General features: G+C 40.0%; 1 protein-coding gene across 1 annotated transcript in view; it reads left to right on the top strand.

The window, feature by feature from the left end:
- The first annotated feature begins 1,179 nt into the window (after nt 1-1,179).
- KCNK10 (potassium two pore domain channel subfamily K member 10) overlaps nt 1,180-26,369 on the top strand; it is a 55,260-nt gene continuing 30,070 nt past the window's right edge. Inside the window, exons 1-2 of the mRNA XM_066186910.1 lie at nt 1,180-1,231; nt 24,376-24,704. Of these exons, the coding sequence (XP_066043007.1) occupies nt 1,180-1,231; nt 24,376-24,704 (381 nt within the window). The remainder of the gene's footprint in view (nt 1,232-24,375; nt 24,705-26,369) is intronic.

Raw genomic sequence — 26,369 nt, 5'->3', positions numbered from 1 at the left:
TTACAGCCTGGCCGTGCCAGGCATTGCCTTGACGCGAAGTGTCTATCCCTGTCCACAGTGCGGATCGGGGACAGAAAGGGGAGCAGGGGTCCCCTGGCTTTCGGGTAGCCGATCCTGGTCCCCAGAGCCTGAGGGGGCTCGGACGATCCCCTGCCCTTCCCCCCCCCCCCCCTGCGCTGCAGAGCCTCTGGATGCTGCCGTACTCCTGCCATGTGCTGCCGCCGCCGCCGCTGCTGCTCGTAGCTTAGTAGAGCGTGTCTCCGGCTGCAAACTCCGCCAAACAAGCCTGCATCCCCCTCTCGGGAAGGATACCTCGTGAGTATAGCCGGAGCCTGCCCCCTCCCTAGGCACCCCGCCACTGCCTCTTACAAAGGGACTCGCAGGCTCTCCCCACCCCCTTTTTATGCCAGTGCAGAGAGGGGCTCCGTGAATTCCTTCCAAAGCTATAGGGTGGCTCCCTCCTCTTCCTTCTCTTCTTCCTGCTCCGGCTCTCCTGGGCGAGCCAGGCTGCTGCTGCATTGAGCCGGGGTGGTCCCCAGCCTCGCCCCTGCCTCGCCCCAGCCATGCTGCTGCGGCTCACGCCCCATGGCTGACTTTTCCTACCCCTCTAGTGCCCGGGGCTGAACTGAGGTGCGCTCATTTTTGGGGGATGGCTGAGGCTAGGGAGCTTGTGCACGTGTGGGAGGTGTCTCTGGGGGCGTGGGGGGCTGGACGACTCCCCGATTCTTGCAAGCCTGCGTTCTCTCCATCCCGGGTCCCCCTCGGGTGGGCGCAGCTGAGGGGCCGCGCTGCAGCGGGGACCCCGCCACCCTGACATCTGCAGGTGGACGGGGCGAAACAGCTGCAGGAGACTCCCCAGGAGCCAGCAGCACCCTGGACCCGCTGTCTACCTGTCTGCTTCGTTCCTGCTCCTCCAGATTCTCTCCGGTTCTCAGTCCATCCCTTATACCCCTCTCTGTGCTGGGGTGCTTGCAAACCCCTCCACTCCACTCCCCTGCCCGCCGTTTCCCACCTTCTTCGATTTATTTGTGTATTTCTTTCCCTGGCAACCACCAGTTTCCCTCTGTCAAACAGCGCAGGCTCCCTATAATTTGAAATTAATTTGTTTGACTGCAGCATCGAGACAGGAAGGTTGGGAATTTATTTAATTCTTTTTACTCCCTTTGCAAAAAGGAAGCGATGAAATTTCCAATTGAGAATCCAAGAAAACAGGTGAACTGGGATCCTCAAGGTTGGTGATTCTCTATTACTATCATTACTACCGTAATAACAATTATTATTATTCCTTGTGTCTATTGACTCATAGGGGACTATGTGACTCCAGATGGGAGGAGGCGTTGGATGTTTGTCTGCTTCCCATGAGCACAGCTCAGCCTTTCTTGCTCAGTCCTATAGCAGTGCATCAGAAAATGCTACTCAGATATGGGGTTGGGTGGCTGCATGGCTAAAACCTCTTCTTGGTTTAAGTTTTACAGTTTTATATTAGATATCTCTCTTGCCTCCCCCTCTCCCTTTTTCTTGAGTATTTTCAAGGCAAACTTGTCTGGCATGGCAGTGATCTCTGGCTCACAGCATTGTTTGTTTTATCAGTGGCTCCTTTGTTGTTTCTAGTGATCATTGTCTCTCCTAAATGGGTGGTACAGGAGTGGACACAGATGTGAGTACTTGTTTGGGGCTCCTCGATGGCACACGTTTGTTGGCAGGAGCAGAATGCTGCAGCAATATAACCTTTAGTGTGGACAGACCTTTAGTCTGGATGGTATAAAATGACACATTAAATAAGGGAGCCTGAAGGGACCTTTACGCTCCTATTAATGACTGATCAGCCCAAGTGAATAGTTTGATTAACTACATAGTTACATTTGGACTCAATCTTAGGGAATGTGTTTGTGTGATGGTGGAATGAGATTTACGCCAGTGCAGTGGTTTTCAATAGGATGATCCAAGTAGTATTTAAAAATAAACCATGGTCAAATAATCTCCTAGCCTGACATAGGGAGGAGGTTCATCTGCATCCTACAAAAGTGACTGAAAAAACTCTATTGATAATTTGTACACTGGTGTGTCATATTTCTGTGCATTGGTACAGGAGCAGAACAACTTGAAGCCATTGCTCAGGTTTGCAGCAGAGCTGCCAGTTGCTGTACAGCAGTGCTTGCAGGAATTATGAAGTGGTAACACGGGCTTTGATTATTCCTCTTTATTCCACAGGTTTGGTTTTACTGGTCAATTTGCCTGTCATCCTCCATGCCCTCACATTTACAAAATGAAACATTAGAAACAGTTTCTTATGTTAAAGAGGGAATACAGCAGAAAAATCTGCTGTACAGACAATTCAGGTTTAGTTTAAGCCTTAGTACATCTTTAATTAGGCGAAGACTGAAATCGACACATCAGTCTCCTCCACCATCATCCTCCTAATAAACACATGGATAGTAGTGCTAAGAGAGATTTGATTATTTCAATAAATATATTCCTTAGCCTAGGGTCTAAATTCTTTGTAGTGAAAACTTGCTCTACCCAGGTGCTTTTCTAATGTGGGTCTGCTGCATCTTAATTTAAATTCATTTTATGAATTGCAAAATTCATAAAATTAATTTAAATATCTTTTAATGCAAAAATCTCTTTCCTTCTTTTGTCTGACAAGGCACACAGGAGGATGTACGGGTGACATTCTGTGTGTAGCTCCTTTGCTTGGCAATCAGCTTTAAAGCATATGGATCCAACAGGTGGTTGGCCACAGTTTACTGATGTGAAAAAAACCATAGAGTACTGTAGCAGTTAAAAGACCCCAAACACAGCAGGTTTCCTCTCCACCAAGCTGAATGCCTGCTAAAAACTTCAGAATCCTACCAGTTATTTCCCCTCAGTGTATTGACTTTGTTAGGCAGACAGAAAAGATGCTGATGTATTGCCAAGGAGGAAGCAAAAAAAGTTATTTTCTAATTCTCCAAGAGACTCAGAAAATAGATAAAATTTGGTGGAATGGAAAAAAGGCAATTTGGCAAGGAAAAGCTGTCTAAGTCCCAATCCTTTAACCAACAGAGGAACAGTGCAGTGACATTGTACTCTCATAGTCCCACTAAAGAATTATGTGTGTAGAAGATAAGGTAGATCAGAGTTTTATTATTTTTGAAACAAAAATATATTTATGTAGATACAAATGTTAGCAATGATCTATGTGAAATAACTAAAAACTCTGGAATGAATTCGGTTCTCTGCACATACAAGAATGATGTTATATTTTGCATCCTATGTGGTGTCTCTGGAGTAAAGAGCTGAAGTAGCTTTTCTCAGACACAAAGATCAATGTGTAGAAAGTTGGTGGTGAAGGGATGCAAAGAGCCCTAAGTATTAGAGCACAGCTCATATCCAGTTAGTATTCACACTCTAATACCAGGCTCATTTCAGAGAGTATTTTATGGTTGTGCACTGTTCTGGTTGTCAGCCAGACAACATGCAGTTTCCGTAGTTTTGTCTAGTTGGAATTGGATAACTTGTGCTAACAGTACTTGGAATAGATCAACTGATGCTCCTTGCAAGCAAGCTAGTAGCCCAAGGACATAAGTGAGAGCTATGGCATCTCTAAGACTACTTAGACCTGATTATTCCCGGCAATATTTTCTAGAAAGTATACACATTTCTAAAGGCTGGGACTCTTTTTGTGGAGATATAGTTGGCTTGAAATTGATGATATTGCTGGTTTGAACCCAGGTCAGAATGATAGTCATTGAAATGAATTAATGCTCAACTCCATAATGCTGAGCAAACTATAAATATTTACATAAATAAGTAGATTAGGGGCTGCTGGTAACTTTCATCTGTCATAGAACTGGTATTAGTTAGCATCAGCAAAGATCAATATAGCATAGAAAGGCTTTGTGGAGAGAAGATGTTTAAAGGAATAGAATTGACATGAAGAATGATCTGACAGACAGGTAATGGGAGACTGATTTCTTAACCATTACACTGGTACAAGCAAGGCTTGGAGATGAAACTGTAATTTTATCATGTTTTGTATTATCTTCATGTGTCTTGGGCATAAAGTATATCTCTGTGTTATATGTAAATGCTGAGTGTGTTTTCTAGATAAACCAAATATTTCATAAATCTGGAAATGTATAGGGTCCAGATTCCTATGGTGAAGTGCCCATACTACATCAAGCATTCAAACTATATGAACCCCTTAACAAACAGATCAAACTCAATCACAAAAGTCATTGGGACTTGGCCTTAACAATCCAATATGAAATATGCCCTAGAATTTGATATCTATTGATTAAAACCCATGCAATTTATATTCAGTGAATGAATAGGGTAAGAAATTACTAAAAAAACCCCAAGCAGGTATTTCAAGAATGTTTTAGGGATCACTGGACATGTTGTGTAGGAGTAAAGGAAATCACAGTACCTGACCTTGCATTTAAAAAAAAAAGCTTGCTATTTTGTGTTACTGGTGGAATCAGTATGTATGTACTCAATCAGAAAACATTTGATCTGCCAATCTCTTACTGTCATTTCTCACATTAGGTGTAATTCAGGTAAAGCAGTAATAACTGAAATTAGTGAAAGACCTGATTTCCAGTTTCGTACTTCATACAACCTCTTATCTGTACTTTCTAGAATATAAGATTGGATTTTTAGCAGCATATAAAGACTTTAATTCTCATAAATGTCATTCATATCTCTCCTTTCTTGCAGTCCTCATGCTGTTTGTTACACCCGTCTGTTTTCTGTTCTTGAATTAGCTCATAATTTCTTTGCACGTATATTTTTATATAGTACCTAAACCAGTGTGTCTCTCATCCTGTCTGAGACATCTGGATGTTACAGCAATATCAATTTTTTTCCTAAAAATTATCTGCCTAAAACTGATGTTACTTTGTAGAAAAAAAAATAGATGAGAGTTTCAAATAGGCTTAGAAATTATCCCCAAGTGTGACTGTCTTTTAGGGCGAGGGTGAGATGTCTTTTTCAAGGGAAGGATGTCTTGTGATGCTCGTAGCAGGGAGCAAATGGAATTCAGTCTTGTTTATTTCTTTGTGCCTGCAGTTTCTGCTGTCATTGCAGTGAAATGGATTGTCAGAGCCTTTTGGATATCCAGCTCAATGTTTACCTCAACACTAAAGTTTTGGAACTTTGAAGTTTTCATTCAAGTTCCTGATCCTTTCGCAAATGCACTGTTTGCAGTTTGAAACTCTAAAATCACGTATTTATTACTATCCTTACATTTATCATGGGAGTTAATGGTCTGTGGGAAATTCAAACTGTGGTTGAGAGTCTGGAGTTCCTCTTTAAATTTTGCTACTGACACTCTTTAACCTTCAGGAAACCACTTACCCTTTCTTGTCTTCTGTTATTCCTAGACTGGAAAACAGGAATATTAATACTTACCTAATGCACAAGGGTGTTGTGAAATATAATTAACTTGTTTAGAGCAATCTAAAATCTGCTATTGAAGGGAGATCTTATGCATTGCAATTAAATGCTAAAACAATTAGGAGGGAGCAAAACAGCCTGTCATCATACACAGATCACATCAATTAAGAAATAAGGTTGTCTCTGCACTTTACGACTAGAAGAGACTAGTATCACTTATGCTTCTTTACAGACACTGAACAGTCAATTGAGTTTCCCATTAGAAGTATCTAAACACCTTTGCTATTCCCCAGCTGCTGCTTCAGAGGGGCTCAAATTTTCCATAGGTCCTTTGTCACTGGCCTTGGGATTTCTCACTTCACCTGAGACATCTCAAGCAGCACTGGACACCTCTGTGTGGGACAATGAGCTGAGTCTCAAATGCCTTAATGCAGATATCAGGATTGGACCATCCCTTGATTACTGTTTGTAAAATCTCCAACATCAGCACTCAGTACAAATTAAATTGATGCTGCTGGTGAAGTGTTACAAATTGCTGCAGCACATGATTTTTCTGTTCTGTTGTTTAAAGAGACCGATGCAGAAGGTAAACTTGATTAGAAAGGCATAAATGAGTAGAATAAAGGTGTTGGTTTCTGTCCTCTGTTTTCAAGAAGATAGGTAAAAAGTAGTAGAATGCAACTGTGAGCTAGACAATATTTTTCTACACTAGCAGAAGTTGGTTGTTACTAGCTCAGTAGATGAAGATTGTTCTCGGAAGCTGTAATGTGTGAAAAAGTAGGTCTGATCCCTGCCAATGACCCACGGTCAGAGGCTACTGACCCTGTTCTAATTGTGTCACAAAGTTATATTGGCTATTTACCCACCCATCTGATGGACTGGGACTGTGCTGTGCCTAGTAAGCATGGATTGTAAAACACTGCAGGGAGTTTATTTAAATGAGATATCTGAAGGAGGATATAAATTGGACAAAGAGGAGGACACTCCTGGAAGAACATGGCATAGGCATAATAGTGCCAAATACTGTAAGGTGGAAAATTTGAAGAGTTTGGAAAACAAATAGAAGTGAATGAAAAAATCAGAACTTTACTAAAGGCTATGTGGAGCCTGTGGAGAAGACAGATGAGTACTGTGGATGCCAGTGTGATAAGAGATAGAAAGATACAATTGAGTTAGGAGGAGAGAAAGAAAGATAAGCAGATAGCTATTAGTTTTGTCATTGTTGTCCTTAGGATGCCCTGGTAATGGTGAAATGAAGGATTCAGAAAAGTAAACTTAGTAGTCAGAAAGTGGCAGAGCAAAAGACTTGACAGCAGCGTTCTTAGAGTAGTGAAGGAAGACAACTCTAGTCAAGGTAGGAAAGATGGAGGATAGGGTATCATTAAGATGCCATTTGTAGTGTGAGGAAAAGGGAATGATAAAATGAAAGGCAATAGGAAGCTGTAAGTCTAAGATAGGAGGAGCAATAGAATTGTCATCAGTGGGAGAGGTTAAGACAGGGTTATGATTTCAGTGAGGAATACCAATACTCTTTTTAGCCATGTATGTACAGGAGTAATCCATTAACGGCTTTTGGACAGAAAAGTCCCTTGGGCAACTCTTGAAAAAACTGATGCTACCTGAAGTGATGGAATTTGCTCTTGGGATGAAGATATATGATACCAGTTGTAATTGGGCAGGTTTTGGTTCAGCTTTTGGCATTTATGTGGATTTATGTAGCTAGTGTGTGGGTTATATCAGCTTCAGGCAGAAGAGTGCATATAGATGGTGATACAGTTACATTCTTACCCTCTTTATTTAATCCAGAGCTAGGACTTTTACCACTGACTTCAGTGTGAGCAAAATGCAATTCTTCATCTTAAAAGAACTGTGTTGTTGCCACAGGTTTTACTGAATTAAGAGTAAGGGAATGCCTGGAATTACTGGGAAAACAGAGGCCCTAGGTTTTGTGCTCTAAATAGGGTAAGCACCTGGAGTGAACTGGGAAGGGAAAAATGAGGAGATTTATATAAGAAAGGGATAAGCAGCACACTAGTATTCAAGGTAGAGTATTAGAGAGCTCAGTGTGATGCAAGTGCCTAACCTTTATTTTATAATAATCTCACTGTAATTGCAAAGGCCGAAGCAGAGAATATTATTGCTGAACATTGTCTGTTTTTTATATAGAAGTTTTATGTAGAACTGACATTCAGCAAAAGGCTGAATAGTACCTTTTAAAATACCTTTTTCATAGGAATATCTCTGGTCTTTGTTTTCTGTAGGAGTTAAAAACATCCTGGGACCTGGCCTTTGTCAAACAGAGGCTGCCTATATCCCAGTTCCTGAGACATTGGTTATAATTCTGGTGTTTGTCTGTAATGTAATGGGAAACATGCACCAAGATGAACCTGCTGACTTTCATAAATGATGTGCCATGCAGTTCTCACTGGTTACCCCAATGAGATAACAAAACAGGTGAGAACAGCATATATCCTGCACCTGTGTACTTCAGGGTGGTATTACCAATTCTTTTTAGTCCATGGACCACTGTTCTCCAAACATACTTTCTGGGCTGCTTTTCTCACAATCAAATATCAACTCAGAGTATTTAAACAAAAATATACTTAAAAATTGAACTATGTATCTCTTACCATGTTAATGAGTCACAGAATTTAGGGACTGTTTCCTTGGTTCAGGAATGCTGAAACCAAGAATTTGTTTTGAATTTCATCTTCTTGTTTAATTGATAATACAATTCTTATGCTATTACAAATCTTACTGTTGGCAAAGTGTCTCAGGTACATGTGTTATTATGTATTATCCAGTTGTTCTAAAATATGAGCATAGGAGAACATTGGTGTAATTTTGAGGTTAAGGGAGAAATTTCAGTGTGGTGAAATATATATATATATATATTTCATGAGATATATTTATCATGGTGTTGGAAGTTGAAATGAAAGCTAGTGAGGTGATATAATCTGTTACCAAAACCTGTGTGAAAGAATAAAAAGGTGGAAGAGAATGCACAAGCCTGGCTTAATGTAATTTTTCTGCTTTTAAAATGGAAAGGGAACATCCTGCTGGAAGCTGGAGTTGTGACAAGAGATGTGAGATACAGCATATATGAAAGGGCTTGAAACACTTAGGATCTGGAGCCCTGAATAGGAGTAATAATCAGTCGCAAAATCTGGGTGTGGTTCAGTTTCTTTTTTGAAATCCAGACATACTTAGGTCTAGCATTTTGTAAGAGTTTGCTCTTTGTTATTTTAGAAGACATTTGAAAAGAAATAAAGACCTAACAAAGAGAGACAAAATAGGTTGTTTTGGGAAATATGGATTACAAAAGAGTAGGTCCAAAGTATGACAGGGTCAGATTTGCTGACAGAAGTGCAGAAAATGCAGAATGAACAGAGTCTACCTGTGGTAAGGCTGAAAATGCTGTGAAAAGAAAATAAATGTGTAGAAATAAAGATGAGTTTGGCTGCCTTCAACTAAAATTCACTGTTTTCAAGCACATGATGTTATTTCTGACTTTTAGAAGTAAGCATGTATCATAGTTCATAGTTTCAAAATCCATGAAATATCTTTGTGTTCTCTATTGGTGCCTCAGGCATGTATCAAGGTCTTCCTCTGTGAGCAAAACTAAATCACATTATAACTAATCTCATGGACATATTACAAAATAGTTTTATCGCATGAATTAAGTATCTGTCATGGATGATGATCGGTTTATTTGACTAGTCTTTCACTGGAGAAACACGCTTAATGTTTCTTCCATTTGTTCCTCTATTTTTCCCCAAATGGATGCATTTAATAGGTCTTTAAATTGCTTCAGTTCTTTTTCTGGTAATCTGTGTATTATGCATGACTGTGTGATACTTTTTTTTTGCTGAAGAAAATAGACTGTTTTGCTAGCAGGGGATGACAAAAGACAACACCCTAAAGAATCTTCTTAGAAAGCAATACAAGTTATTATGGTATCACTATCCCACAGGATCATCACAGTGCTTTAAGCACCAGGCTTTGAGTACCTAGGTTTGTTAGAGCCATATGTTCTTATCTCAGCAGGACTGACTCACCTTTTCTTCCCTAGGAAGAAGAACATGCCACTGACTTTACTAGATGAGGATTTTGGATTTTGGCACCTTACACTCATGCCACTGAGTTATTGAAGATTCAGTGATATGTTGCTGAAGGGTGTTTGGATTATTTCTTACTTGATACTGTAATATAACAACATTAGCATGGTTTGAAAACAGAAAATACATACTGACAGCTTGTCCAGGGCTTTTAACCTCTCAAATTTCAGCTTTTCATCTTAGAGAAACAAAAGACAGTCACTGGCTACTGTATGTGAAAGATCTCATTGATGAAAGAATTATGACAGAAATGATACTGCAGAAGCTCCCAGCTGAAATGCAGGAAGCAGCAGGAACATCTCAAAGATGTTTAAGTTAAACCAGATCTATCAGTGATTACTCAAATGTAACATTGCTAAGTTTGGATTGCACACGAAAACATTGGGCCGAGAGGCCTTGAGTAGCAGAAATCATGACAACTGCAGAAACAACACCAGTCACCTCTTCATGATCCTACAGCCTAATTTGCCTTCATAAGAAATAGAGCCTGTTTATTAGGTTACAATGATATACTGACAGGTAACTTTGTGACCTGAATTTCTCATTGCTACCAGACATTTTTTGTTGATTCAGTTTTCTAAAAATAGGCATCTGCTGACATTTAAGGGGCTTTAAGGTAGCTGAGATATTTGCATAGGTATATATGATAATAGACCTAAGGGAGACTTCTGCCCTTCTGGAACACAGCTTCAGGGCTGTTTAGATTATTCCATAACCTCTCACTTGGTAGTGGGATGGGCAACTGAATTACACCATTTGAGTGTGACTTAGTTGGAGAATAAAATACCTAAATATAAGTAGGTATCTTAAATTCTAGGGAATTCTAGGCTTCTAAGGACCTGCCATGGTTAAGGGAGCTACAGTCAAATATTGTTATTGGAGCCAGGACAATTTGCAGTAAACGTCTGGTTTAGGGTCAGCAGAATCTCTCTAGGCTGCACTGATCAATTTGACCACATCTGTGTTGACAGATTCATGGGATGTATTCCAAGTTACAGCCAAGCAAAGAAATGAGACAAGGGTTGTTTCTGCTGACTGACACACTGAAAGTGTGAAGGAAAATGTGTATATTATAAAGAATTTAGAATAAGAGAGTATTAAAATACCTATGCTAAATAAATGCTTTTCAGACAGCAACTTTCTCTTCCTTGTGAAAAATCTTTTCTGCACAGAATAATTTTGTCCTACCTGTCTAAAATGTATTCCTCATCCTGTTCCAGAATAGGTTTTTAAAGTATTGGGAAGGTTTCATTCACTTTAGCTAAGGGTATTAATGTGTATAAGAACTTAAAACAACAAAATAGATTGGATTCTCAGGTTATGCAAATGGTATAACTTCAGAACTAAAAATGAGCTCAAGCAATGTGCTTCTTACAAGATTTCTGACCATTGCCACATGGAAAAATCCACTTTTATTGCTGTTGCACAGAAAATTTGAGAAATTATCACTTAATTGAAATGGTAAATCACTCATGAGATTTTCTTGAATTCAGAGTGTTTTTTCTACAGATCTCAGTCAGTGGTCAGATTGGGGGAGACACCACTAGCCTGATGTCCAGTTGGTTGTGCTGCTGAGGTCCCCTTCTCATGAGTGAGATGATCAAGAAATTCCTTCACTCCACTGTAAGGTTGTACCTTTGGCAGACAGCCAGCATCAATCGTATGTCAAATGTAGATTAGATAGTTTCTTTCTAGGAAGGCCAGCATGGCCTTTGCTTTGCTGTCTCTTCCACTTCATTCTTTTACTGCTAGGTTTCTTTCAATAAGAATGTCCTTCCCTTTGTACACAGGCCTTCTTATGCTAAATTCCAAGACTTAGGTTTCCTTGACTATTTGGTCTGGCCATGAGACCATTGGCTGAATTTCTTTTTTGAATCTGTGAGATAGGATATTTGGAAGATCCCAGCAAAACCCCTGACCCTACATCATCCTGTGAGTACTTTGAAGGGGAACACACTGAAAACCTGTGTTGGGAGTTTCAGACTCTTCCTAAATGTTGCTGTAATCCTGGAACACTTCCTATTGAGGAAAACTAAACAATGCTTGTTTCGTACAAAGCACATAATGATGTAATGAAAAATTTTGGTTTAGTCTGTAATAAGAAGATTATGGATAAATAGCAGCATCACTGTTCAACCTGTCTGTTGTTCACTGAAGTGTGAAATCTGCAGAGAACCAGAGTGCAGCTGTTTATTCCTTGGTGCTTGTACCATACTGACAAAAAAAAAAAAAAAAAAAAAAATCAGGTGTTCTGTATGTTACCTAATGAGGAAAAATAATGGTATGGTCATTTCTTCTGATAGGAACTCTTTCATCTCTACACCTCAAGATCTTGAGCCAAAAGCACTTGCTTCCTATTTGGCAGACTAGAGACCTACATGAACTAGAACTCTCAATTTTAGCAGGAGCAAGAATTACCAATCTATTGCTAGGGAAACAGGTTTTAGCATGATCTATTGGGTTTAGTCTTATTTCAGGAAGAGAAAGGTGAGAATTTCTCACGTGTTTCTCTGTATTCACTTTCTCTATAAATAGCCTCATAAAGCTGATGATAGCCCTGCTGCCAATGAGTGTGTTGGAACAAACACAGTTACCAATCTTGAAGCAGGAGGGCTCCATATTTGGGACTTGCCCCTGTCAATCACTTCTAATCTCCCCTCAATACTTCCTGCTCCTCGTTGTATTGCTCTTCTGCTCAATTTTTCATTCCCCTGAAGTTCATGGATGAGCCCTGTCACACATGAACGTGGGCTCAGGTATTGGGGGCTATGGGAAAGGGTAGTGCTGAGAAGAGGAACTGGGCAGGGAGTTAGGGGTGTGTTACCTTCCATGCTGCCAGCACGGTTGGAAAGAAGTGAGAGACAAGAGCAGATGGGTGGGTTTGGAGGAGGGCAGGGTGGCAGAGAGGTCAGGAGAGAGAGAAAGCAAAGCAAGGGAAACAAAATCCAAACTGCCCTCAGCAGTGAGTGTACAATCTCTCTCCAGCACAAGACAAACCTCTATCAAGTATTCGTCTGGACTTGGCAGCTCTGTAAGTAGTGCTACAAGTGGTGTCAGCAGCAGTGCATCTTCATGCGAATGCCAGTGTTAGCTAGGAACCTCCCTGAGGACTGCTGTCCTGAAGCCAAACAGAAAAAAACCCTGATGCTTTCAGCTATTCCTGGAGTTCATGTCCTGCCTTAGCACATCCATTCTTTTGACCAGTGAGCTGTCACGTATGCATTAGAATAGCACAGTGCCTGGGAGAGGGAGGAGGGAGGAGAAAGTATCACAGCATCCCATGACCATGACTTTTGCAGAGATTTTTTTTTAATGTCAGTGGATAAGTCCTGGCAGATACCTGCATCAACCAGCCTTGGGCTTACTGTTGTTTCCCTGACATTTGCGTAGCCTCAGTAGCAGGAGCTCTTAAGCTGCGTTTGCAAGAGAGTAACTCTTGTGCAGTCCATTTTGGGTTCACGAGCACGCTCAGATTGCAGTTCTGACACAGGAGAGGCTGGGTCAGAATCTGGAGGTTCTTGTAAATAATCATCTAGAGCAGCTTACACGTGGTTATGATATTTTTCCTTTATGACCAGCAAAAGAAAGGAATCTGATTTATGGCTGTCTACTAATTTTGTAACAGATATAATGGCATTCTGTAGTGTATAGTGGAAAAGAGCATGTCCTCTAAAAGAACTTGAAAATTTGCTAATAATTGATGAAAAATCATTGTACCTTCTTGATGCACATATGTTGAAGAGCATGTTTAATCAGCTTTTGAAATGACTCTTGAATTTAATTAATTTGCTATGTTCTCTATGGCAGGGTTTACATGAGACAAACTGTGAACACATACATTGTTATTTCTTCTCAGTGTCACAGGGGTTTATCTATTATTTGTGAAATGCCATGAGATTTGGCACAACTAATGCAAAAAGGAATGTTGAGGTGTTATTGACTGTCGTACATTGAAGGGGAGGAAAAGGATTTCAAGAGCATTTCCTGCTAGGAGTTGAGACTAAATTGTCAGGATGAATGATTTTTATTCTTTTTTTTAATATACCTGTAACATTCCACTGGGCTTTTTTTACAAATTCTGGATGTTGAATGCAACAACATTAGGCTGTTTTTCTCTGTTACCCTTCACTGGTAGCTTTTCTTCTTGGATTCACAGGGATATGCAGGACATGGATAACACTGATAATTTCTGGCATGTGATTTTATGCCCTGTTCTTAGATACTTCCATTAAAGGAGATTTCAATATATTGATGGCTTTTCCCATGCCTAGTTCTCCTTGTAGCTAGACTATTTCCTAATATATATTCCCCTACTTCCTTGGTACAGATTAATTTGTTATTTCCTGCACTGTTCTTAAGAGCTCTAGGAAAGAATTCATCACTCTCTTTAGTTACTCAGTGTCTTATTGTAATTTGTGAGATTACATATCACCTTTTTACATATAATCTAAACAGCATTTTCATTTATATTAAGCAAGTACTTTGGAAACTGCAATGGAAATTGATGTGGGATGTTGAAAAGATGACTGTGTTGACTATTAATAAGGATAGATACAAAAACTAATTTAGGAACAAACTTATTGGCATAGTGAGATTTTCTGAGGTTTATATGATTAAAGGCCCTTAGATTTTAGCCCTTCAGACTTCTTATTTTCCTAGACCACCATTGTGAGTTTTCCCTTTCCCTGCTTTGAAAGATCCTGTGAGATGCTTGAACTGCCATTCTGTGCTTTAAAACATTCACAATTAGAAATGGCACTGTCTTTCAGAAATAGAATAAGCATGAAAATGGTACTCAGACCCTCCTCTCTTGCTACACTTTCTTGACTAAAATTAAATTTGCTGATACATATATTTTTCTATCTCTTTAGGGACAGTAGGTTTAGAACTGCTAAATTATAGAATAGCACAGAGTTTTACAACAGCCTCACAAAGCAGAGGGACATGGCCTAGCTCAGGGGAATGATAATTGAATAGACTTTTAAATCTTTTGCATACTTGTTAAACTGATTAAAACTAGATTAATAAGTAATTCAACTTGTCAGGTCTACCCAGCACCCAATTTCAAGCCATTTAGCATCTACAAGAAGATTGAGGTTTTCTTATACTTTTTTAGAATTGTCAGAGACATCACGTTGTGTTACTTCATTGGTTACATATGCATGCACTTCCTGCCAGCATGAAATATTTAATCAATTTGAACATTTAGCTTTATGTGAAAATGTATGCTTCTGGCATCCATTTTTCTTAAATGTGTGTAAAAAATGAGTGATATAAAACGCTTATGTTTGAGAAGGGAAAATTAGAATGAAAGGTGATTAAAAGTGAAAAAAATCAAATCCACTGAACAAGACAAATGAATGTTTTTATTCCAAATTGACCCGACTCCAGTAGAGAGTGACAAAAATGCATTATTGTGTGCTGCCTCTGTAGCTAACTCCTGTTCATCATTGTAATTTAAATCCTGATCTGTACATTGATATTCTTAGTGTTTGGACTGATGAGTTTTTTGCCAAATCCATATGCAAGTAACTGGTGAGATTTAGAGGAAAAGCGTTGCTGAACAATACAGTCTGAGTTGTGTCTTCATCTTTATTGCACCTGTGCAAACTCTCTTTGGTGAGTTGACCTTGGCTGGCTATCAGATGCTCACCCAGCAACTCTCATTCCTCCTCCTCAACAGGAGCGGGGGAGAAAATAAGACTGGAAAAGTTTGTGAGTTGAGATAAAGTCAGGGAGACCAGTTAGAGATTGCCATCACAGGGAAATGAGACTTGACTTGGGGAAATCTTGTTTGATTTATAGCTAATTAAAATAGATTTGGATGGTAAGAAATAAAGACAAAGGTTAAAATACCTTCCCCTGCTTTACTTTTTCTTAGCAACTTCATTGCTTCATTCCTGACTCTTCTTCTTCCTCCCCACCTCACATGGTGCAGGGAGGATTTGGGAGCGGGAGTTTTTGGTGGGTCTAGCTCCTCTAGACTGCACCTTTCTCCTTATACTTTTTCCTTGCTCCTGCATGCATCCATGCCATGGGCTGCAGTCCTTTAGGATAAATATCCTCCAGCATGGTTTCTCCACAGGTAGCAGAACTTCAGGAAATATCAACCTGCCCTGGACTGGGACCCTACACATGCTGCAGTGTGAGTATCTGCTCTGGTGTGATCTTCTCCATGAGCTCGAGGGAAATACGAAATCCATTGCAATTTCTTCCAAAACTCACAGGCTGCAGGAGACTATCTCCTACAACTCCTGGAGTGCCTCTTTCTCCTTCACTGACCTTCGTGTTTTTGGGATTCTTTCCCACACTTTTTTCCTCATTCTTCAAAGTCTGCACAATATTTTCCTTTTCTAAAATATGCTTTCACAGAAGTGCTGCCAGCCTCCCTGATGGGCTCAGCTATGTCCTGTTGTGGGTCTGTTGGATCAGCAGGAGCTGGCTGTGTCCAGAAAGGGGCAGCCCTAGGTTTTCCACAGAGGCCACCACTGTAGCCACCCTGCTCCCATCACCTTGCCACCTAAGTGAAATACACTGTCATGCAAACCAGATAGCCAGGTGCTTGTTTCTGTAAGACACTTGCTGCACAGCTAAATGGGAGCAATATATTCTGGTAGTATGGACAGTAGAAACAGGAGAAGTTTCCCTCAAGATTTGTTCTTTGGAAAAAACTGGTTTCAGATAGGAGTGATATTGTGCTTCAGTGAAAGGTATAATTCATTCTAATTACTTACTGCATAACTAAGTTCTTGTCTGACACTCAAGAAGCTCTTTGGGAAGAGACAAGATGCTTAGGCTCTCCTCAGTTCTGATGATTTACACTACCACCAGCACCACCACTATGTGAAGACTCTCATCACTGGAAAGCTCTTTCTAAAGAGACACCTTAATTCAGACCATATTGATTTCTTAATTTCTACCATGTACCAATTTAGGCTGTTCAAGATTTTATTTTTGCCCAAACTATAGTTTTCTAATGAAAAAGAATGAAAAACATTATAAAACAGTGCCTTTTTGTTTTCTCATAATAACTGTGTTCCAGATTAATTAAATAGCTGGGGGTATTCCAAGAGCTATTAATTAGTAGGTTTCAATTATAACTGATGCAGCAGAATGATGTAGATTTTTTTGGAAGCTTACTGAGAATCATTACTGTGAGCACTAAATGGAAATATATGACAAATGGTACAGAAATTGCAGAACCCTTTTGGTATAACATACTTCCCAAAGCTGCTGCCAGGGATAGCAAAACAATGGTCAGATATAAATCCCTCTGATACATATTGCTGACATTTCTCTCCCCGCCAACAGAGACAATTCAGTATTATGAACTTTTACTCTATTTCACTAACATTACCCTATAATAGGAAGCAAACAGTGCCTTTATTCCTTATGCAAATTTCTAACTTAATGTACTCCTCCCTTCTCACCACCCCACTCAGGGAAAGGGGCAATTAGGAGGAATCAATGCTACTTTTCTTCTAACAGCGCAACCAATCTATTTTGTTTAATGTGTATTGCCCTTTCTGCCTTTACCTGTGTCTCATACTCCATGGAATGCCTTGCTGCTGATGACTGCATTTGCAGCAGACAGCTGAGATGTTGCTGAAGTCAGCAGCACTAATGCTGCATTAGAGAATCCTCTTCAGGGAAAACTGTTAGATTTAACCCAGGGGGTGCTGCTGCAGTGAAAAGCTCAATGCTCAGAGGCACTCCATGTTTTCCTAACAAACAGTATGTCAAGCTTTGCTTTCATGAGCAGTAAATGCTATAGTAATGCTTCTCACTTCAGTGGCAGTTCTCAGCAAAATGCCATAGAAGCAGTAGGGTGAAATTCCCCTTGTGTGGCAAGCTTGTGATGACTTTCACTGCTCAATTTGTGTGCCTTGGGGATAGGCAGAAGGACCAGGGCCAAACTGGTGTAAAACATGTCAGCACTGATAACAGTTTTCTTGATCCATGACTGTATGAGTCCCATGGTCCCCAGACGGCAATTCTCATTATTCTTATTCCTCAATCCAGAACAACTGCCACAGGGATACTTGTGTTCTGCCCCATATGTAATCATAGCCTGAAGGCAGGATTTTTCTCCCATTTCTTGATCACAGCTGTAATGTCACCTGTTAATTAGCCCACATCATGCAAAGATGCTGCACAAACACAAAGGCCATTGTCTACTGGGATATTTGTTCTAAAAGCCAGACTTTCTAAGCCAGCATCAGATTTTTGAATGCCCAATTATAAAAATTCAGCATTCATTGGGCTGGTTAAATGGATGATCTCTACAAAACCTGTTAAAAACCGCAACAGAAAGAGATGAATGGAGGAGGGGGGAGGGGAGTGGAATAACAAGCAAATCGGGTAGTGGAAATGATTTGCCATATCCTCAAAATGCAAAGTTTTGATGGTTAAATGATTTTTTGGTAACACAGGGACAGAAACTTCAGTGTTTCATTACTTTCACCTGTTAGACCATCCAGTTCCCTTCATTCGTAGACCTGCATGCATTTTCTGTTTGTGACATATTCTTGAGAAGTTCATATAGGTGATAGCTTAATACACTGATTGCCTCCACTATTTCTCTAACATACCACTTGTACTTGCTATGGCTTCCAGGCACAGCCCTGCTATCCTAACTCCAGCAGCCCTTATCTGAAAGAACCTGGGGAATCTGTGGGAAAGATCTGAGATTGGAAGCAAATGCTAGATACCCATATCCCCCAGGCACTTCTGTTAGGAGATGAGCAAGAGCCTTGGAGTGAAAGATTAATATGTTATTCACTGGTGGGCTGCTCATTTTCCTGCCTTTCTATATTATTCAGTCAGTAAACCTTTTAATGTTAAATTCAGTTTGTGGCTATTTCAGAAGGACTGGGGGAGGAAAAAAGCCTGTCCACTTAAATTTAAATAAATGCCTTAAAAAGAATTATGGCCAGTGAAGTATCTTTATCCCCCAGTCCTTTATGATCCATTCTAAAGAAGGTGGATCCACCTACTCTTAGAGGTCAGTTCAGGGAAGCTGTAGTGGACTTTGTTAATACCTTACAGACATTTCTGAGCTTTGGTGCACGAGAGCTCTGTTCTGCAACTTCACAGGACAATGCACTTGACAAAAAATTTGTATCTCTATATTAGATCAGGAAGGAATTCTGGCTTATTAAGTAGTGCTACAGGAAGGATGTAGAAGTGCCAATAACCCACTGTAGGATCTTGTAAAAGCTGTAGTGAAGACAATTTTCTCCTGAATTTTCTCAGTGAAACTGGACTACATGATGAGATTACTTTATAATTCTAACTAATTTTCTAGTTTAATATAAACGTAAGAAAGGGTTCATGGGAAATTTTGGATGTTTGACTATGAACATGTCTGAAGAATGCGTAATTTCCTCTCTTTAAAGAAACCTCCTGTTGTATTATGAGGATTTTGGGAAACAATAATGGTACATACCTTTAGACATGCATCAACAAGCCTTTTTACTTGAACTGAAAGTATTTTGTTTCTTTCCTTTGATGGCACCACTAAAATGGAAGACAAAATGTCCAGTTTCATTTTTGATCAACTCATGTTTCAAACTTAAAGTGTGTTGTTGAATTTATGAATGTGTAAGTGCATACTGCCTCTATGTAATTCTGTGTTGAATCCTGTGAAAGCAGCATTTTTATTAGATGTGTCTATTATTCTCTCATTAAAATGTACATACAATTGCTGTGTGCCTGTGTAACACAGGAATGTGGAAGAAAATGAAGCACTAAATAAGACACTATGAAACCTGACTTACATTTTTCACAATAGAAATTGTGGCAGCAGTAACACAGAGAAAGATATGTTTATTTAAAAAAAAGAAAATATTTGGTTTAAACCATTTAAAAAACTCTCCTCCAAAACCAGATTTCTTTGTATCTGCAAGGTTCTTAGCATATTGAGTAAGATAGCTGCCAGGCAGGATACAGGTCACTGTGGCAAAGCCACATTTTGATGTTTTCCCACTCAAAAGCCAGTTAAACATAGGCTGTCACTGAAGACTGACATAAAAAAGTTGTTGAGTACCCCAACCATCTTCTCATCTGTTATTATCAGTTTACCAATGTTGTTTATCAGGGGACTACTATTGTTTATCAGGGGGCTTTGACTTTCCTTTTCTGGTTAACATACCAGCAGAAGCCCTTGTTATTATTGGTGTGTGCCTTGTGATGTTCAGTTTCAGCTTTGCCTTAGCCTTCCTTACCCCATCCCTTCATCTCTATACTCTCCCCAGGTTACGTGTCCTTGTCTCCACTGTCTGTGCATTTGTCTCTTTACCTTTAGTTCGACCAGCGGTTCCCCACTCAGCCTCAGCTATACTGGTCTCTTGCTTTCCTTGTCCAATTTATTGCTCCAGCGGATTGCCAAGCTGCCTTCCTTGAGGAATATCCCATTACTCTTTTCAGGTATTTCCCTGATGTTTCCCTGTGGCTTTTGTTAGGACTCCCTGGCTCATCTCCTTAAGACTGAAGATATGGTCCAGGGTGGCTAGCACAGTTCAGAGTCACTGCAAAGAACCCTCCCTAGCACCCCGTCCCCCTATCTGTCAATTTTCATATCTTCTCACTTTTGGCAGGGACAGACCTCATATTGCCCCTCTACCCCCTCACATCTAGTTCAAAAACCTACCAGTGAACCACACTAGATCCTGAGTGAAGATTCTTCCACCACTGAGAGAGGTGAATCCCATCTGACGCCAGCATGCCTGGGGCTGTGAAGAACCATTCCATTCTCAAAACCCCCAACATTTTGATGATATCAGCCATGGAGCCATCGACTCAGTTTGTCCATTTCTTCCCATGTTGCTGCCTTTAACTGTAAATAGAAAGGGGATCAAAACCCACACCCCAGGCTCCCTTAGCGAACATCTGAAGGCCCTGAAGTCCTTTTTGATCACCCTTGGACTATGTGCTGCCATTTCCTGGGCCCCTTACATGGCAGATTGGGAACGGGCAGCAGTCTGAGGGCCGTGCCAGCCTGGGAAGTGTCCTGGTGATGTCTGTGACCCAGGCTGCAGGAGGTAGCACACCCTGCCATGGGCTAGGCCTGGTCAGATCTTTGGGCCCTCTGCTCTCCGTAGGAGGGAATTGCCTACAACTTTAATCAGTTAAGCTTTACCCCATCACCTTGATGATGAGTGAGAGTTTTTCTTCCTTAATTCTCATCAAGATTAGGAGAAATCTGAGGTATTTAAGCTCTTCACATGTCAGTGGGAGGCCTGGCAGTGATCACCATTACAAGCGCAGGTAATGTGGTGATCTCAGGTATGAACAACTGTACAGATCCTAACATTGCAATTTCACTTGGAGCATTGATGTCTTCAGTTGTTTTGTTTTGAAGGTTATTAAAAAAATCAGGAATTTACTTTTACTTGCTCTCTGGCATCCTTTTACTGGGATAAGGCCTGTTTTGAAACACTGGAGTGTTCCTTTGAGGTTCCTGTACCTATGAGATTAGCTGTCAGCTAATACAGTGCATGCTTGGGTATGGTTATCTATCATTGCTTTCTCTGAGGCTGATTAAGTCTTCTTTGATATGATTTAACAAACATATGGATGAGGCTCTGTTTGTGGAAAAGCGTGTTGTGACTGCAGCTTGCTTTAAAAAAATATGAACAAATGAAGTAGGGATTTTTCTGTGTTTATTGTAAACATGTCCTATTCTCTTTTGCTCTGTGTTTGTACTAAACTATGGTCTAAACGGTCTCTACAAGTGCAAGAATTTATGAAGTTCTTTTTTTTTTTAAGCTGTATACCTCTGGACATTGTTGAATTGCCAATGTAGCCCATTCTTTGATTTTAATAAAACAACTAGTTAAACTTCTGGAATTTCATGTAGCGCTTATTTTCAGAAATGGACTCTCCCAGGGCACTGGTAGAAAAGTAAGCACTACTTTCTCTTTTTGCAGTTGATGAAACCATGGTTTAAAGACAAATGGCAGCACTTTTGTGAGAGTGCAGGTTCACAGAGACAGTGTTCGAGTTAGAAATCAGGATTTCTGACTTCTTACCACATGCTTAAGTCACTAACCCCCACTGTCTTGTAAAGAGTGGGATAGCTCCTTGATGGAGTATCTACACTGTTCTTCCAATAACTAACTCCTTCTTAAAATGTCTGCAGTGTTGACTACAGTTGTGCCTTGTGCATTGGCTTTGTAAGAAGACCATTTCTGTTACACGTCAGTTGCTTAACTAGCTGCTTTAGTAGAGTCTTCCTGTGAATTTATTTAAATAATATAAAATGCTTTAGGATCAACAGTTCTACATTTACTTAGGATAGCTATTAGTAATAGCAGAAAATGAAAAACTAGGATGGGTCTTCTTTTCTTTTTAGAGATAAGCAAGCTGAGCATAGTAATTCACTAAGTTGTTTAAGTGACAAAATATTTATAAGAACATTTTCTGTTCTCTACTGTGAGTGTCCCGTTGTATTCTTAAATCAGTACAACATATTTTTCTTAGAAGACAGAATCAAACAAACCATGATTTTACTGTAAGGCTGGTACTAACACTTTACCAGAAACATGGTTTGAATAAGAAAAAACATTTATACTAGCAGAGAGGAAAAGAAAACTCAAATGCTGTTTTAATGATACCAGCTCTTGACTTCCATCTTCTTGACTTATTTGTGCCATATCAAAGGTAGGCATTGCTTTCCACTGAGAGGCTCACTCAGTCTACACTGGACTATGCCAGTTGTGGTAAGGTGGATACCTGTTTCAAAAAATCGTAGCATTCTGTCACATGAATTCTGCTCTCTTCTTACCGTGTGAGCCTTGGATCCTGATGCTGAGTAATCTGAAGAGTGAAAAATCAGCCCTCAGGCTCGCAGATTTTGTGTTGGTTTGCAGTATACACAGTAGTTATGGGCTCTAACTAATTCAAATTGTATGAATTTTATGGAATCTATGGAAGCTATGTTACACTGGGTTACATCAGCTGAGCCACTTTTGTGAGTACTCAAATTTAGTTCAGTAAGGAGATGTTGTGACTCATGTTTAAGGTACTTGCCTATAGAGAAAGGGAAGTTCTGATTGCTTCATACAACCTCAATATTTTATATTTCTTCTGCATACTTTTCTGGTGTTTCTTGCTGAAATTCACTGTATTTATTACAATAATACTTTCAGGAGACTTAGAGAATAAATACACTGATATCTTACAAAAAGCATGACTTCTTTCTAATACTGTCACTTTTCTTCCTATTATCACATAAATTTCTTAATAGTCACATGAAATATATCTGGAGGTAAGAGAAAATATCCTTTCAAGTTTGATGTCACCCCATCCTGGTTAATAAGTATTGGGAACCATAAAGATCTTTTGATGGTCAGACTGGACAGCTGTGCCACATAGTGTTGTCAAAACAAACAAAAAAGGAATCAACCACAAAGGCTTTTGCTCTGATCCTGGATCCTTTCTAATCTATTTGGTATCTTGAACATCTAAATGATATATGAAACAAAGTATTAACTCTAAGTGTAAAGCAACTATAGATTTCTGTAGTTTATTGATTGTCAGGTAAGCTGGAAGCTCTATCCTCCATGCAATCCTTCAGAGTTGTATTGCTTGTAGGAAAACATGAGTGTAGTAAACACCCGAGTTCTGAAATTATTCAGTACCATAAAATGGTTTCTGTTGGGAAAGAGTTATGGCCCTCTTCAGACTCAAGGTATAATCATATTGTATGTTTAAATTTTAGAGAATGGGATTACAATGCCACTCTGATGGGATGTTGTCAATCTTTCTGCTTTAATTTCTAAGTGAAACAGCGAAGACACATTGTGTATAAGTTCAGAGAATGCACCTAAAGTAGCTGTATTTTAACCATAATCTGATTTAGGTCTTATATGCAAAAAATTAATCTAGTTTCAAAGAAATTACAGGCCAGTGGCAGCTGCACTATGGTAAGATTACACAGGAATTTGGTTTAAAATGAATCCAGCATCTTCAAATCCTACATGGTACCATTAGATCAGTGGATGCTGAGGAACCTGGCCACGTCTTGCCATTAGTAACACTAGCAGTAGAGAGTGGGGAAGTGTGATGATGAGACACCTGAATTATTTGGAGGTGACCCAGCTTTGATTTACATGCCTTGATAGCTTGACACAGTGGTCAGGCTATTAAGTCCAACTGGAGGTCAGGACTTGTTAACTCTGATGTATTGCAAAGGTCATCTGGGCTATACAGTGTCTCAGTTCCAAAGTGAGAGGTCTGCAGTTGCACTTGGTGTGTCAATTTGACTTCAGACATCTTGTGTACTCTAGCTGACCCATGATTTATGCTAAACTTTGTGTTCCAGGCTTTAAGGACATTTTAATGAATGAAGGTTTTGTGAATCCAGGTAAACAGTATGGGCCAGTTTATGTTAGTGAGCCAAATAGTACTGTGGTTTGCAAAGCATTTTCTGTTTCTGTCAATACCAGGTCAGGCAGTGATCAATGTTCATTAACAGTTCAATTTCTTAGCACTATTAATACTATTAGTATTATGATTTAAATCACTGCCAGGGTCCTTCACCAAACCATGTGTAAATTACGTCCTAACTGGTCAGAATTTTTGTGCTCATTTTGCATAAATGGTTTTCTGGATATTTCTGAACTTTTTGCACATGTAACTGTCCTGTCCAGTTCTAGAGGTAATGGTTAAGTTCTAGAGGTAATGGGCAAAGTAAACCCTTGGTATGGATGGACAAAGCAGACATGGAACCTTCTAGATGAGAAGAAACATATCTATGTGAAGAACATGATTTATGTAAAAGCTTGAAAATGTTATTTAGGGAAGTTTTTATGAAAATCAAGGTCATACCCTAAGAGATTTGATTTTGAATAAGGTTTTTTGCTTTGTGTTTCAGTGGCTGTTCCCTCACCCGTGCCGGCTTGTGAGCCTGAGCCCAAAACTAACGGACATTACCCATCTCCACAATTCTCCGTTCCCCCCCGAGCCACTGTTGTTGCTGCCATGGAAGCCCCTTCTCAAGGCCGGCAGAAAGTCATGGACTGGAGAGCAGTGGTGGCCATCTTTTTCGTGGTGGTGGTTTACCTAGTGGCGGGGGGACTTGTCTTCCGTGCCCTGGAGCAGCCCTTTGAAAGCAGGCAGAAGAACACAATAGCATCGGAGAAGGCTGTCTTTCTTCGGGAGCACGTCTGTGTAACTGAGATGGAGCTGGAGACACTGATTCAGGTAGGCTGTGTGAAGAAGGTGGTACTTCTTGGAAGTTAGGAGAAACAGCTCAGTGGTTTATTGACCAGCTGAGTTTATGGGGAACAAAATTGTTCACAGAGGCCTTGGAATGGTCAGTGTGAAGAGCAGGCTCTTTCCTAGTCATTTTAAGGTCTGAGAAGCAGAAACTATGTCTCTGGAATATTGTAAATATAGAACCATAGAATCATAGAATAAGCTTGAGTTGGAAGGGACCCATCAGGATCATTGAGTCCAACTCCTGACCCTATGCAGGACACCCTAAGAGTCACACACACCGTGTGCCTGAGAGCATTTTCCAAATGCTTCTTGGACTCTGTCAGGGTTGGGCCTGTGGCCAATTCTCTGGAGATCCTGTTCCAGTGCCAAACCACCCTCTGGGTGAAAAGCTTTCTCCTGATATCCAACCTAGATATCTCCCAACTCAGATTCAGGCCATTTCCTTGAGTCCTGTCACTGCTCGTGAGAATGAAGAGACTGGTACTTTAATTCACCAGAATAATGAAAGATGTATGCAGAGAAAAGCAGAACCTAATACCTGGAAAAAAATTTTGAAAGAGGTGACAGATTTGCAAGACATATGCCCTCATCATTACAAATTTTCAAGTGGTCTTAAGTTCTTAATTCTTTCTTCAAAATTCAACAGAGGAACCGTGAGGGCACATAGAACAGGATAGGTGGGATTTTTGAAGTAAATATTCAGCCAAGAATTCTGAACTTACAGGTTTACTGTTGTAATTTTTAAATAAATAAAGGAGGATGAAGTATACAAATCAAAATAGAAAGTAATTGTCATTTAAAACTTTGGAATTTTTAGTCCAATGTAGTATGAAAAGTTTTAGAATCAATTTTGAAGGAAATGATTATCAAGCATGTAAGGGTAAACTTGATAAATGTAATAACATGCAAGAAAGGTCTATCAAGGTTGGATTTATCTCTCATTGATTAAAACTCTAGACAAGGAAAGTATTGTGGATCTTACACGACTTCAGTAGAGTATCTTCTGGGATTCCATGTGGAAGCCTATCAGTTAGCCCAGAGAAAACAAAGATTAGATAAGAAATGTGACATACCTAAGGACTATATTCAAACTTCAGCCGCATATTTCAGATCTGAATTTGTGACAGCCTTCCAAGAGCACAGTGTTTCCCTTTGGGGTGTTGCACTAGAGCTCTGTTGTTGATTTCAGGCTGTTTGAAAGAACATGGAGCTATCCCCTGAATTCTTGTGTCCATCTAGTCAGCTGTGTTAAAAATCCCTTTCTGTAGGTGAATCAAATTTATAAGCTTATTTCTTTTAAAAAGATGTTCCAGTATCTCAGTGATGTGATAGAAAAGGCCTTCCCCTACTTTTCCACCTAAACTTCTTTGCAAATAGATGTGGTCTCTCTCTTGTGCTCTGTGTTCACAGAAGACAGGACAGTTCTGAGTCAAAAACTGTGTAGCTGTATCTGTACCTTTGGGCAGCCTGGTGCTACAACTAACAAGAAAAATCTGCTTTAGCAGGAAGTAGTATTACTTAGATCAGGGATGGCTTGGATCACATCCTTGATCAATCTGCAAAAGACAGGTGAACATGTTTGGTTGGCAGGATCCAGGGATATTGGTTCAGATGTGTTTCTCTTGGCAGTGTTGCAGAGATCTGTAT

Source organism: Chamaea fasciata, unplaced genomic scaffold, assembly GCF_029207755.1.
Source record: "Chamaea fasciata isolate MVZ Bird 193981 ecotype frontalis unplaced genomic scaffold, bChaFas1.0.hap1 SCAF_7, whole genome shotgun sequence".
In the NCBI taxonomy this organism is placed as follows: Eukaryota; Metazoa; Chordata; class Aves; order Passeriformes; family Sylviidae; genus Chamaea; species Chamaea fasciata.
This window is presented reverse-complemented; position numbering and strand designations above follow the sequence as displayed.